At 36.5% G+C, this 18,043-nt stretch overlaps 1 protein-coding gene across 8 annotated transcripts in view; it reads left to right on the top strand.

Moving 5' to 3' along the window:
• The window catches only part of OPA1 (OPA1 mitochondrial dynamin like GTPase), an 81,848-nt gene that overhangs the window by 46,612 nt on the left and 17,193 nt on the right, over positions 1-18,043 (top strand). For 7 of the 8 annotated variants that reach the window (XM_027957243.2, XM_027957235.2, XM_027957239.2 and 4 more), the window contains 6 exons: positions 330-438; positions 893-972; positions 4,204-4,344; positions 6,098-6,214; positions 8,519-8,612; positions 9,085-9,195. In XM_027957243.2, the coding sequence (XP_027813044.1) occupies positions 330-438; positions 893-972; positions 4,204-4,344; positions 6,098-6,214; positions 8,519-8,612; positions 9,085-9,195 (652 nt within the window). Of the gene's footprint in view, positions 1-329; positions 439-892; positions 973-2,976; positions 3,576-4,203; positions 4,345-6,097; positions 6,215-8,518; positions 8,613-9,084; positions 9,196-18,043 lie in introns of those variants that run through there. The other variant, XM_042233072.1, reaches the window with a different exon arrangement.

The following is an 18,043-nucleotide window of genomic DNA, read 5'->3' as shown; positions in this document are numbered from 1 at the left end:
TCCACTATTAGTAACAGTGAGATAATGTTTATGCTTTTTTTCTTCTTTTCCTAAAATGCTAACACATAGGACATATGGCAAAAAGAAGCAGTAGATATGATCTGAACCATTAGCTCCTGAGCACCAGGATTCTAGGGTGTAACTTGAAGTATACAGGACGCTGACGCAGGCAGATAATGGGGCCCTCTGCATTTGCATGGGAGGGACATACTTTTATATTATTGTAGATACATCTCTTAGTTTGGATATTTGCTGAGCTGTTGGTTAGAAAAAAATTACTAAGTTGACAAGACATAAATCAAAGTAGTTGTTTTTCTTTGTTATTTCAGAGGGTTATTCAACACAATGCTTTAGAAGATCGATCCATATCGGATAAACAGCAGTGGGATGCAGCTATTTATTTTATGGAAGAGGCTCTTCAGGCTCGTCTCAAGGATAGTAAGTAGGAATGTGGATTATTAAATTCTTAGTATTCTCAGTGGAAAGTCATCTAACTTTAGTGAACATTGGTTAAAAAAATTTTAACATCTCAAGTTCTTTGTCAGTACTACTCTAGTTGAATATTATTTGTGCAGTTTTTCAGTCAACTGCTTGTAACTACTAAAATGTTAAAGTGCACACATGTTTATGTGTAGTTATATTCTAAAAAGCTGTAATTCAGACTGTTTTAGTATTTGCTACTATACTTATGGAAACTTCTTAAGCAATTACAGTTTTCATAGATTCTAAACGTATAAAATTCTTTGGCTTCTATATGCACCATATCAGTCATATCATTTTTTTCTTTATTCCAACTACTGTATTGACACAGTGTTTTGAAGTAGTTAATGAAGCAAGATAATTACATTTTATGTGCCTGGTAAGTGATCAATTTTTTTTTCTATTTTTCTAGCTGAAAATGCAATTGAAAATATGGTAGGTCCAGATTGGAAAAAGAGGTGGTTATACTGGAAGAACCGAACTCAAGAACAGGTAAAAACAAACAAATCTTTAGCATTTTAATTCAGGCATTAAAACATAATCTCTCAATGCCTCTAGACCAAACTTAATAATTTCAAATATTTTATATCAGCCTTTCTAAAATCTAATAAATCTTTAGAATAAACAATAAACTACAAAAGAAAGTTTTTTGAAAAGTGAGGTAGCTGTGATTAAAAAGAGTGATTGATTATTTTGTTCATTTGAAGTGTTTGAGGTAAAATAAAGAGTCAGGTTTAAACAGAAGAAAAAAATGATAAAAGATTTCAGAGGATATAGAATAAATGTGATTAGAATAAAAGATACAACTTTTTTATTCTATTATCACTGAAATTTTCTATTGTCTATTCAAGTTATTTTATTCTTCTGCATTTTTGCTCCTGTGTTCACAAAATAAGTATAAAAATTCAGACAAAAAGTAGAATTACATAATTCATTCATTTTATAAACAATGAGCACTTTAACACAATGATAAGGCAAATATAAGTAACTTTATAAGTGAATAAATAGAAGGAAAATGTGTAGTCATTAAAATCTTCCCTCTACCCATTTTTATTCCTTCCTTGTTATGGTTTCTTTTCCTAAAATTAAGATTGTAAATAGATTATAGAATCAAAATACATAAATGAAGAAAGTAATGGATAAGAAAAAGAGGTGGTGTACAATTCATTTCCTTTCTTCCTTTTGAATCCATATAATTAGCAAAATGAGACCATCAAATGTGGAAATACTGAAAGAGCAGATAAAGAGAATGAAAGGTTACCAAATAATATATCACATTTTTTTTCTTTATTTTTTGTTTTCATTTTAAAAAGAATTATGTATATTAATTATATGATCAGCACCCTATTACTTTTTCTGGTTTTACGCATTTCTTGTTTCATAAGCTGACAATGTTGAGTCCCGGTTGTCTTAAAATAGTGAGGGGACAGTCTTCCTCCTTTCTTTTTCTTTCTAATTTGATTTTTTTGGGAAAATGAGTCGTGAAGAGAAGGAAGAGAAGCTGATGAAGTTGACAGAATTACTCTTGGGTCTTGCCTGTGTTCCCCTGGAGAAGGAAATGGCAACCCACTCCAGTATACTTGCCTGGAATATCCCATGGCTGGAGGAGCCGGGCTGGCTACAGTCCATGGGGTCGCAAAGAGTCAGACACGACTGAGCAGCTTCACTCACTCACTCACTTGCCTGTGTTCAGAGTACATTACTTACTTCTGCTCGCCAGATGAGCTGCGGGGAGGCAGTCTTTCAAAAAAGAATTTCAAGGATATCCATCAGAGGTTTCTGACTTTGAGACAAGAAGAGACATTCATTAGAAAGAACTGGTGTAAGGCAGATAAACTCCAAGGAAAATGATGTCTGACCCTTAAGGCTTAGTTAGGCTTAATTAGGTCTAGAACAACCAATGATAGCAGAACTTACTTCAGCAACTAGTTGTAAATATGCTTTAGCCAACATTCTCAGAGAGGAATGGTTCCTGGTTAAATGTTACTTTCTCAGGAACTTGAACTTAAAGGGAATCCCTTAACGAGAAACAGGGGAATTACTGGATTGACCAAAAAGTTCGTTCAGGTTTGTCCATAAAAAAACAACAACAGGAAAAACCTGAACAAACCTTTTTTGCCAACCCAGTAGTTTTAAGGTCAAAGCAAGGATCTGTAGAGGAAACTTTCTTCCAGGGTTTCAGGGCAGCGTGCATAAGATCCGTAGATGAAAGGAGGCCATACTTTGGAGAGGGGAGTGACAGGAGAATCACAGGGGAGGTGTTTGTATATGAATGTTTTGTTTTCTCTTTCAAAACAAAGCTTGTCAGACTCACCAAATTCAGTTCTCCTCTAGTCTCTCTAACCCTCCTACTCCCAGTTGAAAACCACTGGTTTAGGCTTCATACCTGGAGGTTTTAGTGAGAAACATTCTAGAAGAGATTGAGAATATTCCTAAAGTCTCATACTGCAAATTTAGATAGCTGTGTAACAGTTTCATTTCTTTTTGAATTGGCAGGACTTAGGAAAAGAAACTTAAGATTGTCCTGTGTTGAAGAGGAGAAATCTATAGAAACTTAAGATTGTCCTGTGTTGAAGAGGAGAAATCTATGTTCTGAAAATTATTTTTTGCTTTTGTATTGTTACTTTTACTTAATCGGGGGGCGCGGGGGGGGGAGGCGCGGAAATCCATTCCTTTGAAGCATTCTCACTTTGAGCTCACTTTGAGCTAAACTATCTTGATCAGGATAGACAGGAGAGTAGTAGTCTCCTGGGCACCCAGTGTGATGGGGACAAGTGGAAGTGAAACAGGGCGGGAAGAGTGGGAGGATGTCATGATTAGAGATTTCCTTCCTCTCTCAGACCAGATAGCAGAAGTTTAAGAAAACAGTGAAATTTCTCTTTATTAAATGTCTTTTAATGTGTCATGTTTTCAGAGAATACTATTTAGTAGTTTCATTTACAAGCCATTTCTTTGTGTTTAAGTGTTATTCTTACGGGCAAGATGCTATGGTAGTAACTTGTTTCGTGTAATTTGTGAATTTGAAGCTAGTTTTCTGTACCATGCAACTTGGAAAGGGTGGAAAACTGAAATTATAAAGTTACTTTGACACCATATGCTAGTTTTGCTTTCAGAGTTATCACTAGTGTGTGTGTTTTCCTCATTTGGTGAAGAGATTATAAGCAATATAATTGTTTAGGAGAGACTGGAAGTGAATTTAAGAATGATAGATACCTCACAGAAGCAGTCTAATAATGATTTTTAATGAAAAGACTTTAAAAAAATAAAACTATGAATTTCATATTTAATTTATCAGAAAAGGACTATGTCAACAGGCACAGGGCCTTATAGTCATCCAGTTCTTAGATACAAGGCATTCATAGAACATTATCTCTTCCCATGTATACAGGGTACTTTTTCCTAGATTAAACTCATACCCTAAGGTCAAGAAAGGAAGTGCATAGTAAGGTGTCTGGTTCTGTAATTTGGACAGTGAAACACTTCAGCCAAAGTAAAATACTGTAAATAGGGTTAATCCCCTTACCCCTGTGGCCCTTCATATGTCCAGGTGGTTTTGCATTCGTAAGCCGTGCCGTTCTGGTCTTCCTTGTTTGTTACAATTGAGCGTGTGTCACCAGTCTTGCCAAAGTAATATATATATATTAAAATTGGGACTCTGTTTTTATAATTATGCCAAATCATGAACTATCTAATAAACACAGACCTCTTTTAAACATTTCAAAGTGTGTTCACAATGAAACCAAGAATGAACTGGAGAAGATGCTGAAGTGTAATGAGGAGCACCCAGCTTACCTTGCGAGTGATGAGATAACTACAGTCCGAAAGAACCTTGAATCACGAGGAGTGGAAGTAGACCCAAGCTTGGTAATAAACGTTTCTGAAAAGCATGAGTTTGCTTCCTAAGTCTTGATTTCTTATAGTAAAATGTTATTACTTCTGATATATTACCTAGATACTTAAGTGCTTAATTTGATTTTGATCATGGGTACTTTTGCTGACAAAAAGAACTCAGTGATTTAGAGTGTGGAAATAATTTGAAATTTTATTCTCAGTATTATTTTTTTAAGTGTAATGCTTTAGTTTGTAAATGGGGAACCTGAGACCTAGAAAAGGGAAGTATCTGGGCAAATTTAGCAGTTAGTTTTGGCAAAAGGGGATGAAACACATTCAGATCTCTACACCACATTACACTGGCTCAGATTACAAAGTAAAATTTTTGCTTAAATATAGTTCATTTATATGTATGTTTTTTCAGTCACATGTGTTTTAATCATACTTAATGTGTATGAGTAAATTAGATAATGTCTTTGAGTTCTATCTCTTTTTCCTTTTTTAAAATAAATATGAGGCTATATAATTACAGTTTAGTACTTTTTTGCTTACTTTCATGATGCTTATATGGAGAAAGTCTTTGAAAAGCAATTGTGTTTCTGGATCTATGTCCCTAGTTGGGGTGTAAAGGATCGACTTCATTTTAATACTAGCTCAAGTGAATTCCCTCTAGAAAAGGACTTCTAGGGAGTGAAATAATCATTTAAGAAATTTCAGAGCCACACATAGATTCTTTTTGAAAGTATTTGCTTATGTTTCTGTACTTGAGAAAAGAGTATACTTGTTAAAAAATTAACCAGAGATCAGAACAAGAAAAGAAAACTGATGAAAAGAAACAGATCACGCTGTCATATATCTCATTGTTTATAAATTGAAAACGAAGTTAAAGCTAGTGATTACACACAGTTATTCGTTGAATATAAATGGAATTTATCCACATTAGTCCTAGCTCTCACTAACAATAAATTGTGTCTGGTTAGATACTTTTGAGCTGTAGGAGGGACTTTGTCCATATCTTAGGATGTGGATTGGCTATATATCTTAATTACTTTCTGTGAGTAAGAAAATGGCAGTTTTTTCCCCAAGAGAAACTATGTTCACGGAACAAAGTACTGTAATCTAGATGGGCGAGATGTCAAGAGATGTGACTTCTGGTACATTTCCACTCCATTAGCTAGTAATACTGCCTCTAACAATTGGTACACACTCTCTCAGCCTCCTTCGCAACCACCAGATGGTGTTGGTGATGCTTGTTTACTTTCTTAACATTATCGTTGTGCTCAAGAAAAGACAGTAGTGTGAGAGAACCTTGAATACTCTCACAGACTATATAGTAATAAAACGATGGGGGTCATATTGCTCAGGTAATGATATTTAATAATGAGAAAGGAAATCTCGTTGGGTTGATGGACATGGTCTAAGACCAGCTTCCTAGTCTAGTCCTGACCTCAGTCAAGGCTCACAACCTCGTTTGCCTCAGACACCTTAATTCTAACTAGGGGAAGATAATCCCCACCCTGTCTACTCTGCTGGATTATTAATAATAATGCTTGTTAGAAACAGTACAGAATTTTGAAATAGACTGTTAAGGAGTCAGATTAGTAGTAATCTAATCTTTATCTTGAAACAAACTTTTTAATGGATATAAACAGTTGACAGAATAACAACATTGCTATTTTTAATTTTTTATAAATAAACTTTGTATATGACTTTTCAAAATGGGTTTAATCAATCTGGAGGGTATACAGTAACTTTTTGGCCTTGGTTTTCTTTGTTTTTATTTTAGATTAAGGATACTTGGCACCAAGTTTATAGAAGACATTTCTTAAAAACAGCTCTAAACCACTGTAACCTTTGTCGAAGAGGCTTCTATTATTACCAGAGGCATTTTGTTGATTCTGAGGTAAGGTTTCCTAAAGCAAGGAGAAATGTTTTTTAGTGATAGTTGTTTAAGTGCTTAAAAGTAACCTTTCTTGAGGTTTAGCATTAAAGTCTTTTGATCTTCTGAGAAAAAAAGTATGCATTATTTAGAAAGAATAGCTTAACTCATAATTTTTTCAAAGATATTTGCCACTTTGGTAGTAATTGCATTTTACATGCTATCATTCCAGTGCTTATAAAACTGTTTGTGTATAATAGGCACTACGCTACTTTTGAAAGACTTTTTTAACCGTTAACTTTATGTTAGAAAGGTATACTTTTCCATTTTGGAAAGTAAATGGAATAAGTAAATGTAAAACATACAAAAGTAAACAATAATTTATAATCCCCTTGAAAGTGAAAGTTGCTCAGTTGTATCCCACTCTTTGTCCATGGAATTCTCTAGGCCAGAGTATTGGAGTCGGTAGCCTTTCCCTTCCCCAGGGGATCTTCCCAACCCAGGGATCAAACCCAGGTCTCCTACACTGCAGGCAGTTTCTTTACCAACTGAACTATGAGGGAAGCCTATAATCCCCTTGCTGCTAAGTCGCTTCAGTCGTGTCCGACTCTGTGTGACCCCATAGACGGCAGCCCACCAGGCTCCGCCGCCCCTGGGATTCTCCAGGCAAGAACACTGGAGTGGGTTGCCATTTCCTTCTCCAGTGCATGAAAGTGAAAAGTGAAAGTGAAGTCGCTCAGTCGTGTCCGACTCTTAGCGACCCCATGGACTGTAGCCCACCAGACTCCTCCGTCCATGGGATTTTCCAGGCAAGAGTACTGGAGTGGGGTGCCATTGCCTTCTACTTAGAAGTAATTTTAGTCAGTTCTTTCTATACATGTTGTATGTGTGTATATTTATAACATAATCATCCATTTCATAGTGGAAATAATAATGTAATACATTTTAATCATTCTTTTTCTCCATATTATAATTCTTTCTTTATATCATGAAAGTTTTGCTTTAATTCTTTAAAGAACTGTATAAAGTTCTTAAAATGGACAATTGCACAGTTTAATGTCGCATTTTACTGAGTAACCCCTAGGTGGCAGTGTGCGTGTTGTTCAGTTATCTGACTGTGACTCCATGGACCTAGGGAAGCCCCTAGGTGGCAGTAGACTAATGTATTTGAACATTTTCATGCAAGCAGAAATGCTTTTCAGAGTATACTGAAAGAGCTCTGTTAATCAGCAGTCCTATTTGAGATCCATAAAATGTTTTTCTTTTGAGCGGCTTAAAAGAAAATTTTTGTTTAAATGTGACAGTGTAAAAATTGACAAGTTTTTTTCATCATTTTAATTGTTGGAATGTGGCTTCCCCAGTGGCTCAGTGGTACGGAATCTGCCTACAATGCAAGAGTCACAGGAGACACGGGTTCGATCCCTGCGTTGGGAATATCCCCTAGAGGAGGAAATGACAACCCACTCCAGTATTCTTGCCTGGAAAATCCATGGACAGGAGCTTGGCGGGCTACAGTCCATGGGGCCACAAAGAGTCAGACACCACTGAGCAACTAAGCACAGATGCAGCTAACACACAGTTGTTGGAAAGACCTCTCTGTATAGAAAAAGCTTTATGTCTCCCTCTGTTGAGAAGCAGCATGCTAGCTTTTTTTTGAAGTATGGTTGATTTTACAAGATTATATTAGCTTCAGGTACACAGGATAGGGGTTCAATATTTCTCAGATTATGTTCCGTTTAAAGTTGTTATAAAATACTGCAGTGTTTCCCTGTGCTGTACAATATATTCTGTAGTTTATTTAATTTATACACAGTTGTCAGTACTTCTTAATCCCTATTCCTCTTTTACTCCTCACCCAGAGGATAAGCTTCTTTTTAAAAATATCACTAATTTATTTTCCTTTGCAAGTGAATTTCAAAAATGGCTTGAGTGCACATTCAAAGAAAAGAGGTTAGCCTGAGGACATATTTAAAATAATGTGATTGTTAGCTGAAACAAAATGCTAATGAAGGATATATTTTGTGGACTTCTACTTGTATAGAACATAATGAAATGCTCTACCTCCCAAGTTTACTTTGCTTTATCATTGAAATCAAAACTATGTAGCTGTGCAGCAGATAAAACCCAAAATCATGCAGAACCTCATAGATCCTATACAGAAAAAAATCACTGGGTTCTCTCTATAAGAGGAGTATGTATATTAGGTAAATCTGAATATTTTTATTGACTCATAAGCTGTAGGTACTGACTTTAGTAGTTGTATGGGTTCATGATTGTGGTTTTCATTTTTAAATTGCATCTGGTAATCTTAACCACCTCATATTTCAGTTGGAATGCAATGATGTTGTCCTGTTTTGGCGAATACAGCGTATGCTTGCTATCACCGCAAATACTTTAAGACAGCAACTTACAAACACTGAAGGTAAGCCACAGAGGCACCGCTTTCTAATCTGACATCAAAAAACTAATGTTCATTTTAAAAAGGGTGCCAAAATACTTCCTGAAAATTAGATTTATTAAAAAAGAAAACAAAAATAATTTGCCTTTAAAATATTAATAAATCATAATTGAGAAATATGGGAAATAAACATACCAGGAGTCTTTAGTACCCAAAAACTCTGTTATGAAAGGGGTGCTAAGCATCACTTAGGATTTGGGGGAATCTGTACTTCCGTGAAAGTAATAGGGCTTGAGAATAAGACTATCTCTGAGAATATATAAAGTACTGTATATCAGGTAGAGATTCTCCCTATAACTGAGAAGTCTGAACTTACCAATAGATTTACTATGATGAGAAAAATAAGAACTTGCTCTCCATATATATTGTTAACTTTGTCATTCTTGTACGTTCATAAAAATGGTGCTGCTTGTGTTCCTTTATTTGCTTTAAACAGTCAGGCGATTAGAGAAAAATGTTAAAGAGGTATTGGAAGATTTTGCTGAAGACAGTGAGAAGAAGGTAAAATTGCTTACTGGCAAACGAGTTCAACTGGCTGAAGACCTCAGTAAGTAATCCTGCCTTCCCTCCATCTCACTGCCTTTTCCTTTCACCTTCCCCACGTCCATTTATTTCTCCATTTCATTTTAAACTTACAGAAGAGTGTATGCAAAAAGCTTTTTTCCCTTGAACTGTTTGAAAGTTGCTGTCCTAAAGTTCCATCCGTTCCAAGTATTTTGATGTGGACTTTTTAGAAACAAGGATTTTCTCCTAGCAGCCATCAAAATCAAGATTTTAATAACAAGGATAAATTACTACATCTAATTTTTAGACTCCATTCAGGTTTCACCTGTTGTCGTTACAGTGTCCTTCCGTATCACGAGGTACTCCATATGCATCTCTTGTTTTCCCTGACCCAGCTTCCCTTTTTTGTAGAATGATATTTAGAAATCACAAAGAGCCAGATACAACTGAGCAACTAAGCACAGCACAGCCTTTAGAAATCAAGAGCTGGGAGCTAGATAATGTTTATTGTTACTGAAATATCACTATTGCCAGAAGTGCTCAATGGAGCAAGGGAACAAATATGCATATGTGTGCATATTTGTGTGTGTGTATATATACACATATTTATAACTGTATTCCTAATCAAATACTGAGCTTATTCTAATTTTCTCTTTTTCTGTAATTAAAAAAATATTTGTTTATTTATTTGGCTGTATCAGGTCTTAGTTGTGGCACATGGGCATGCAAGACCTTTTGCTCTGGCTTGCGGGCTCAGCAGTTGTGCCATGGAGGCTTAGTTGCCCCACAGCACATGAGATCTTAGTTCCCCAGCTGGGGAACAGACCTACATGCCCTGCCTTGGAAGGCAGATTCTTAACCACTGGACCAGCCAGAGAAATCTCCCCTTTTCCATATTTATAATTCCTTTTTCTGATGATGAGAAATCTGGCTCTTAGTGTCCTTAATATATTTACTTATTCTGATCTGTCCTCTTACATGCCACTAAACTTGTCACTGTCCCCTTCATTGCTCAAATGTCCTCGCCCAGCTCAGGTTCTCTTCACCTGACTCCAGGCCACCACCACAGTTCCTCCCCCTGTGTTAATATCCTTTCCCCCTCATCTCAGTTGTGACATTCTGTGCCAGGATGCCCTTCCTCAGGGAGTCCTTCGAACTGGTCTCATGCTCTGACACTGCCAGGCGTCTCTCCTCCTCCCTATCCGACTACACAAGGACCTTCCTCACCTGAGTCCCGACCATCCTTTTGTAGAAACACCGTTTTTGTCTGTCTGTGCTTTGGCACTTTGCACTGCCTGCCTACCCTCCTCCATGGATCCTCTCCTCACTGCTGGGCAGGTCACCACCCCCCCCATGTGAATGCCTCTTAAACCTGGTCTGGCTTTAGCCCATAGACCAGGACGACATGGCTCCCTACCCTCAGCCCCCAGTCTCGCTGGGCCTTGTTCGCCACTTTGTCACTTTGTTTTCAGGCTGTAGGGGTCGGGGGTCTTTCCTGGGTGCTAGGGAATCCCTCACTTTAAGCTGTTTGGATTTCATGTTAAGATTTGCTTAGATACTTCTGAATCCAAGGAAATTGGTGAAAGATTTATATTATTAAAGAAACATACTAGTGGTCAGTGCTACTGTTTGCGTTAACCTTGTAGCAAGTTTCCCTTATTTCAGCTTCATGAAACAGTAGTTTTTCCTTTCAGTGTATACTTAGTTTTACTATCTATTTTTCTGATGTCCAAAAGATAGCACATGCTCAACAGAAAGCAGTTACTCAAATCTGAAAACAGTTTTTAAGCTGGTATGTAGCACTACAGCACAATCCCCAGAACATCCAAGAAAAACCAGGCAGAGTTTTCCTGTCTTCCGCCCTGTGCCGGAGCGTGTGTTCCTCTCTGCTGTTTGTCCTCTCCTCTCTCCTCCCAGCTTACCTCAGCTTCTTATTTCTTTCTCCTTGCCTTTTCCTTCTTTTCTTTAGGTAATCTTTCTTTGAAACATATCTCACTTTAACTTTTGTTTCCATCTCCTGTTGCTCTTCTTTCAATTTTCGCGCCACTTTGGCAGTATAGTTAAGTTTGTGCTAACTCACAGGTCTGTACTTAAATCTGAACTACCATGTACTTAAATCTGAACTACCATGTACTCTGACTCTTTATAACCCCATGGACTGCAGCAAGCCAGGCTTCCCTGTCCTTCACTATCTCCTGGAGTTTGCTCAAACTCATGTCCATTGAGTCAGTGATGCCATCGAACCGTCTCATCCTCTGTCTCGCCCATCTTAGGCAGGCTATCTCCCACAGCCTTAACTTCCTTTGAAAGAGTGGTACTACAATAGTTCTTTTTTTTATAGGATTGTTAGGGAAATTGGTTCAAAAAACATTTGTAAGTTCCTGGTTCATAATTTTATGCTGAATTAGTACTGTTCAGGAAGAGATGTATCAGTTTCACAAAGTATACAGACCTATTTTTTTTGTATCTCTCAAGAAATAGTTATCAGTGAAGTACTTCCATGTGTTTTACCTGAAATATGCCTTTTTAAGTGATTAGAATGATGTGCCTTTTCTCAAGTTTTAGAATAGTCTTCTTTTTAAAAAATTTTTATTTACTTGGCTGTGCTGCGTCTTAGCTGCAGCACGTGGGCTCTTTAGTTGGGGCATGCAAACTTTTAGTTGGAGCATGTGGGATCTAGTTACCTGACCAGTGTAACCTAGGCCCCCTGCATTGGGAACTTGGAGTCTTAGCCACTAGACCACCAGGGAAGTCCCTTTAATAGAGTCTTGTGTAACCCCATCCCTTTTCACTCCCAATTTGATTATTTAAAGAAAGCGTATTGCTAACACAAATTTGTGTACTGTCAAGCCAATTCTTGTTTTCCTGCTGTTTTTCCTGAAAAAGTACTCATGACTCCCTTGAAATGACTTACCACTTTTGTGTGTGTGTATAAATATATAATTATCATCATGTTTCTGTACCAAATAATGTCCTTGGAAGCAAGTGTTTGACCAGTGACTCAGCTTTATCAGTCACACTAAAGAAGATGAGACATGACTTTGTCCATTAGTTGAAAAAGAATCTTGAGAGTACCTTTTCCTTACTGTTTATCTTCAGTCTAACACTTGGGAATATGGTCATGGATCTTTCAGCCAGAAAACTTTCAGAATTTAATGGTTACTACTGTATTACACAGATCAAAGTTCCTAGTATAGCATATTCAATTAGAATATGTTAAGTTGGTTAATGAAATTTAGAGAAAGGGAAGCAGATAGGGCTTCTGTTTTGTTTTGCTTTTTACAATTTGAAATGGGTACAGGGTGAAATATTATGGAAATTGGTAGAAGTCTGATGCATCATGTATTTTGCCAGTCTTAAGCTTGCCCATTTTCAAATCATTTCACCACTTTACTTGGGAGGTTTAGCAACTGATTATACTTTAAGATGATTACATAAAAAGTGCTGTGATGTTCTTTCATTTTAAGAAGAGATACCATGTTCAATATTGAAATGAAGCCACAAAACTAGAATTAGAAAGATGAAAGAAGAATTTGCCTCTTCTAGTCTCAGGAGGCTCATCGGTTGAGGAGTCATACAAGGAACCCAGACTCTAGAAGCACAGTGGATTCCATTGGTGGAGCAGGGAAAGGTCAGGAGGACCCTGGGGCATCTTGAGGATGTAGAAAGTAAGGAAGTAGTTGAAGGATGATAGGGACATGTCAGCAAGATAACATGCAGAAGCCAACATGCAGAGATTCCTGCTAGCCAACACTAGGGCAGTTTGGGCATCAAAGTAAAGAAGCACGGTGTAAGGAAAAAAGAGTAACTGTATGTGTGGAAAAGACTGGTAATAACCACCTTAATCAAGCGGTTAAAATAATATTATCAGTAATGGTCAGATCAGAACTATGTGATACCTTAGAGAATTCAGTGAGAAGAACCCAGTGTCACTTCTGTGATTTTCTCACCAAAGATGTATAACTTAAATTCAATCATGAAGGTACATCAGGAAAACCCAAGTTAAAGTACAGTCTATAAAATAGCTGGCCTGTAATCTCTAAGTGTATCAAGATCACAAGTGACAAGGAAAAACTGAGGAACTGTTCCAGCTTGAGGGAGACCAAGAACAGGAAAACAAAATACAGTGTATGTGATCCTGAACTGAATCTTTTTGCTCTGAAGGATGTTAATGGGACAGTTGGTGGGGATCTGAGGGTTACATGATAGTCATATGTCAATATTATCAATTTTAAAACTTTGATTGTTAGATTGAGATTATTTAGGGAAATAATCTTATTTGTAGCTAACACACAATACAATTGGGGCTTGTGAGGCATAATGACAGAAAATGATTCAGGAAAATTATACTCTTTGTGGTATTCTTAAAACTGTTTCCTAAGTCTGAGAAAAGGATTAAAAAGGATATATCCTGATACAGGATCAGGGGTCATATGAAAATAATTTAGAGAAAATGAGGCTTTTGAAAACATCATCTGTGAAGATGTTGAAAGACTGGGTCACCTCATGGACAATTTAATAAACTACATAACTGATCTTTCCACCTTAATCCCTTTTTTTCTATGTCTACTCATATTCACAACTGCCCGGTATCCACTGTGACATTGATGAAATTCTTTTGATTTTATAGTGAATATTTTCTCAGGATTTCTTTTTTATAGATATTCAAGTACAGCATTAATTTAGATAAAATCCATTTGGATTCCCTGCATAATTTTTAATAATGTGTCCTATCTATTTATTGAAATAGACTGCAATTTTAAAACGCCTTCTTTGGAAAGGGAAAAATCAGCATGTTATATAGCTCAATTCAGAATTTTTCTATAATCTGTTTATGATTTATAAGATCTATTTTATGATTGTCACTATATAAAATAATATTGCTAAAACCTTGTAGACTTTTTCAGAATTTATTCTCCACTCCAGCCCAGAAACTGAGTGTCTGGGCACTGGTAACAGCTGCTGATAGTGTTGCTAAACTGAGTTTCATCAGTACAGCATGGGATTCTTTTGTTATTTGCTCTATGAATATCGTATCAACAGTTAACTAGATTATTGTGAGTTTTTGGACCTTGATATCAGTTGCAAGGAGTTTAGAGCTTAGGTTTCTTTTCCAACTCTTATTCACTAAAGTCTGAGTTATACTTTTCATTCTTTGTGTACATAATCAAAGAATCACTGATACCCAATAATTAAAGGGGTGTTAGCAGTCATTTAGATTTTCCTCTCCTTATTTTACAATAAATTCCTTTTCATTTTTGTATCAGAACTTGATTCTGCTTGTGAAAATGAATTAATATTTAAATACATTTCCTATGCCAGATACTAGGTTATGTGTTTAAAACACATTTTCATATTCTCAATAAGTAATTTTTTCTCATTTATATATAATAAAGAAATAGAGTCCTAAAAACACCCACATAGTGGTAAAGCCAGGATTTGAGTTCAGGTTTAACTACTATGCTGAACTATTTTTTTGAGGGGAGAAAAAAAAACCCAAGGCATTAGACAGTATAATTATATGAAACAGTCTTGTATATTTGGAAACTTCCATAGTTTACAGTGTCCCTCATGGAGTGGGTCAGAAAGATGTACATACTAGTTAATGCTCATGATCATTACCATCCTGTGTACTTCCTGTAGTACAAAAGCATCGCAGCTTAAACTTTCAAACAGTGTGAAACCTTTAGAGAATTAGGGAGTCTGGGTAGGAGAACACTAAAGTGTGCACGGCACCAGTAAACATTGAAGAAGTTCGTTTTCCTTATATGACTTGTAGACCTGTCTCTAAGTGCACTCGATCAGATTCCGCCAGAGGTAAGTAGTATCTAAGTTGCCCAAAATCTAGACACAGCTTTTCAGTCCGGTGTGATTGTACTTCTTAGAGTCTTAAGATCCGACTGTAACAGATACAGAATCTTTACTTGAGCATAATGGCTGTTATTCTTAGTTGAACTTTTTTGTTGAGCTTGTCTGGGAGTGTTGAGATGTTTTATAATAAGCTTCAGTATATTTCTTCATATTTCTTGTATTTTACATGAAGAGAAGATATGCTTCAGTCAAAGCCAAATAAATATTTCATATTTATATCTCATTTACTAATGAAATATGAAAACAGTCATAAACTTTTTACTTGGGCTACCATTGCACAGGCTTATTTTAATGATAATTTTGATGCCCTTAATGTTAAAAACAGCATAGATAAAAGAGACTGGTAAATTAGAATTTTCCAATATCCGCAGCTTTTCTCTCCTGTAGTTAATTTGCTCTGCTGACTCCCTACGCGAGGTGGCAACAGCTGGCCTTTTTACTAGAGCTCTGGGGATTAGAGTAGCAGTCGCAGCAGCGTGCTCGGCCTCTTGCCTCTGTTGACTGTTCTTTATTGTTCGATGCCTGAGCATCTCCCAGACAGCCAGCAATTGTTTCTTGAATCCTAAAGTTTGTTTCTCTTGGGGAGTATACAATGCTGGTGGGGCTCGTCTTTGTATCTCCTCACTTTCCCAGTCTCCTCTTATCCTTTCTGTGCTTTCTCTTGATAATTAGAATGGAGTAAAGATACAAGTTTTGTATCTTAGTGTGCAGGAGATTCAGTTTTGATGCTAAAGACTTAGAAATATAGATGACAGATGGAAATTTCTTTTTTTCTCTGAGCTATCAGATAGTAACAAATTATTTTTTTAATGAAAACTTTGTTCTTCATGATTAGTATACTAGTGGCTTTATAATTTAATTTTATAAATTACATAAAAAGGGAGCAACAGCGGAATGATCCAGTGCTACATTTAAAAGCTAAGATTGGAAGAGAAATGCTTCTTAGCTGTTCCAGTTTAAGAAGTACCTTCATTATCTCTAAAATATAATTCTAATTTATAAGAGTTAAATTTCTTCACACCATGTTAAAACTTGGGTAAAAAGTAGTCAGAAAATATCAAGATGAGAAAAGCTTCAGCAAGAATAATTTTGTTGTTCTTCATTTAGAAAAAAGAAATAGGTACCTCTTGAATTTAATTTTCATTGGTTCCTCCACATTCCTAAACTTCTGCCGTACCTACAGAATCTTTGAGGGCCTTCGTGGATGAAAATAGCGGCCACAAAGCAATGTGAGACTAAAAATTATCCTTGAAAGATTATACTCAGAATCTGAAACTTAAAACTGTAGAAAAGGGAAGTCATGTTTAAACTACCTTTCCCAGAGCCAGGGCTCTGGTGTGCGATAATTTGCCATGTCTCCGTAGGTGGTTCTTGCCATGCATCACAACAGCTATTCATGCCATGCCCTCAAACCAGTACTCTAGAGAGTTCTTCATGTTTACAGCAGTACAGTCTGCCAAATTAGTAACTGGGGTGGAATTATCATGTATCTTCTTCTGGTAGAGTGTGATAAATCATGTGACTACTGAAAATTTGTTATTTGAACTATCATCTGTAGTAGCATGTCCATTTTGTTTCTGTAAACATAACCAAAGAAAATTAATTTTGAAGGGATTTGATTTAAAGGATAAGAGGATAGTATTGAGTTGTAGAATTCTAGGTACCTAGACAATCCTTGTGGCATCATTTATATATAAATACTGTTATTGTAAGTTTTGGCCAACAATTATAGAACCTCAATACTGGTGTCTCATCTCTGCTGGCTTCCAGCATGTTTCTAAGCAGTCTTTTTCCCTTTGTCTCTCTTTTTCTGATATCTCTCACTGTTCCTTCTTCTATGTCATTATTATCTCTTGGTCCTGAACTAGTGTTTTCCTCCTCTCTGCTTTTTAACCTTCCTTCAGCGGTTAGAAACATTACTGAGGTACTGCCAGTGTTGTTTAATTGAGCATAAGGCAGGCTTCCCACTATAGACAACTGTAAATCAACCAAAATAACCAATTTAAGAGAGTGTTTTTCATGTCTGTTATGTATGATCTCTTCTGCCCAAGTGATATGCTTCTTTCCTAAATTCGCCTTACTTTGTAAATCATACATTGTATATGTTTGCTGAATGTTGAATCATGTTGCTTCAATACAGATTCTTCATTAGCCCACTTCTCTTAACTTAAAAGAGAGAGAAAAGGAGGCTTTCTCATCCTAAGGAAGCTTTCTCATCCTAAGGAAGCTTTCCTCTGTGTTGCCAGGAAACTGCCATCTCATTTCTCTTGTGGAACAGCTCGCATTTCCTGCGTTCAGCTCTGTATCCACACATTCCTTTGCTCACATTTTGTGATCTAGCTTTCATCCCTAACAAAACCCCTGCTTTCTAGGTCACCTGTGATGTCCTAATCACTGGCCCGCCCAATTCACTGAAGCGTTTTCATTTTTGTGTGTATTTATTAGGAAGTCTTAAGTCAATTGGAGTATTTTTATTCTCTCTGATATTTAGTACTTTTTAGAATGGTTAGTAGATGTGAATATATTTGAAAAATGGAAAGATTGGAATTTTTTTCTTCACTGCAGAATAAATAACTGCTTCCTGTGTTATCAGTGTTTGAGGTCATTCAGGCATCTTCTCAGGGTAAAAGTGGTTGAGTTTCTAAATTCTGCCTTCGTGAAATATTTTTCCTGGTAAAATGAAATTGACAAAGCAGCTAAGAAAGAAAGTGAAGAGTTATTTTTACCTTGAGTCTGCAGAGATGAAGTAGAGTCTGCCTTTGTGTTGTAGCCCAAGAAAGAGGGAGAGAGAGAGAGTGTGTGAGTTGACACAAAGAAGAAAGTAATCCTCAGGGACAGTCCTCTGTGTTAAGAGAAGTAGTTATTTACAGGCATGATTCCACACGATGAGTCCAAATTGTGTGCTTTCCAGGTTATTGATGAGAAAATTTAGACTCAAAATGGGGCTTTTAGAATCAAGCACATTTTTCATGCACTAAGTCTATCTTTTAAAGACAACATTGAAGGATATTGATAAATTG

Source organism: Ovis aries, chromosome 1 (genome assembly GCF_016772045.2).
Source record: "Ovis aries strain OAR_USU_Benz2616 breed Rambouillet chromosome 1, ARS-UI_Ramb_v3.0, whole genome shotgun sequence".
Lineage (NCBI taxonomy): Eukaryota > Metazoa > Chordata > Mammalia > Artiodactyla > Bovidae > Ovis > Ovis aries.
The sequence above is the reverse complement of the archived record's forward strand: the minus strand, read 5'-3'. Positions and strand labels throughout refer to the sequence as shown.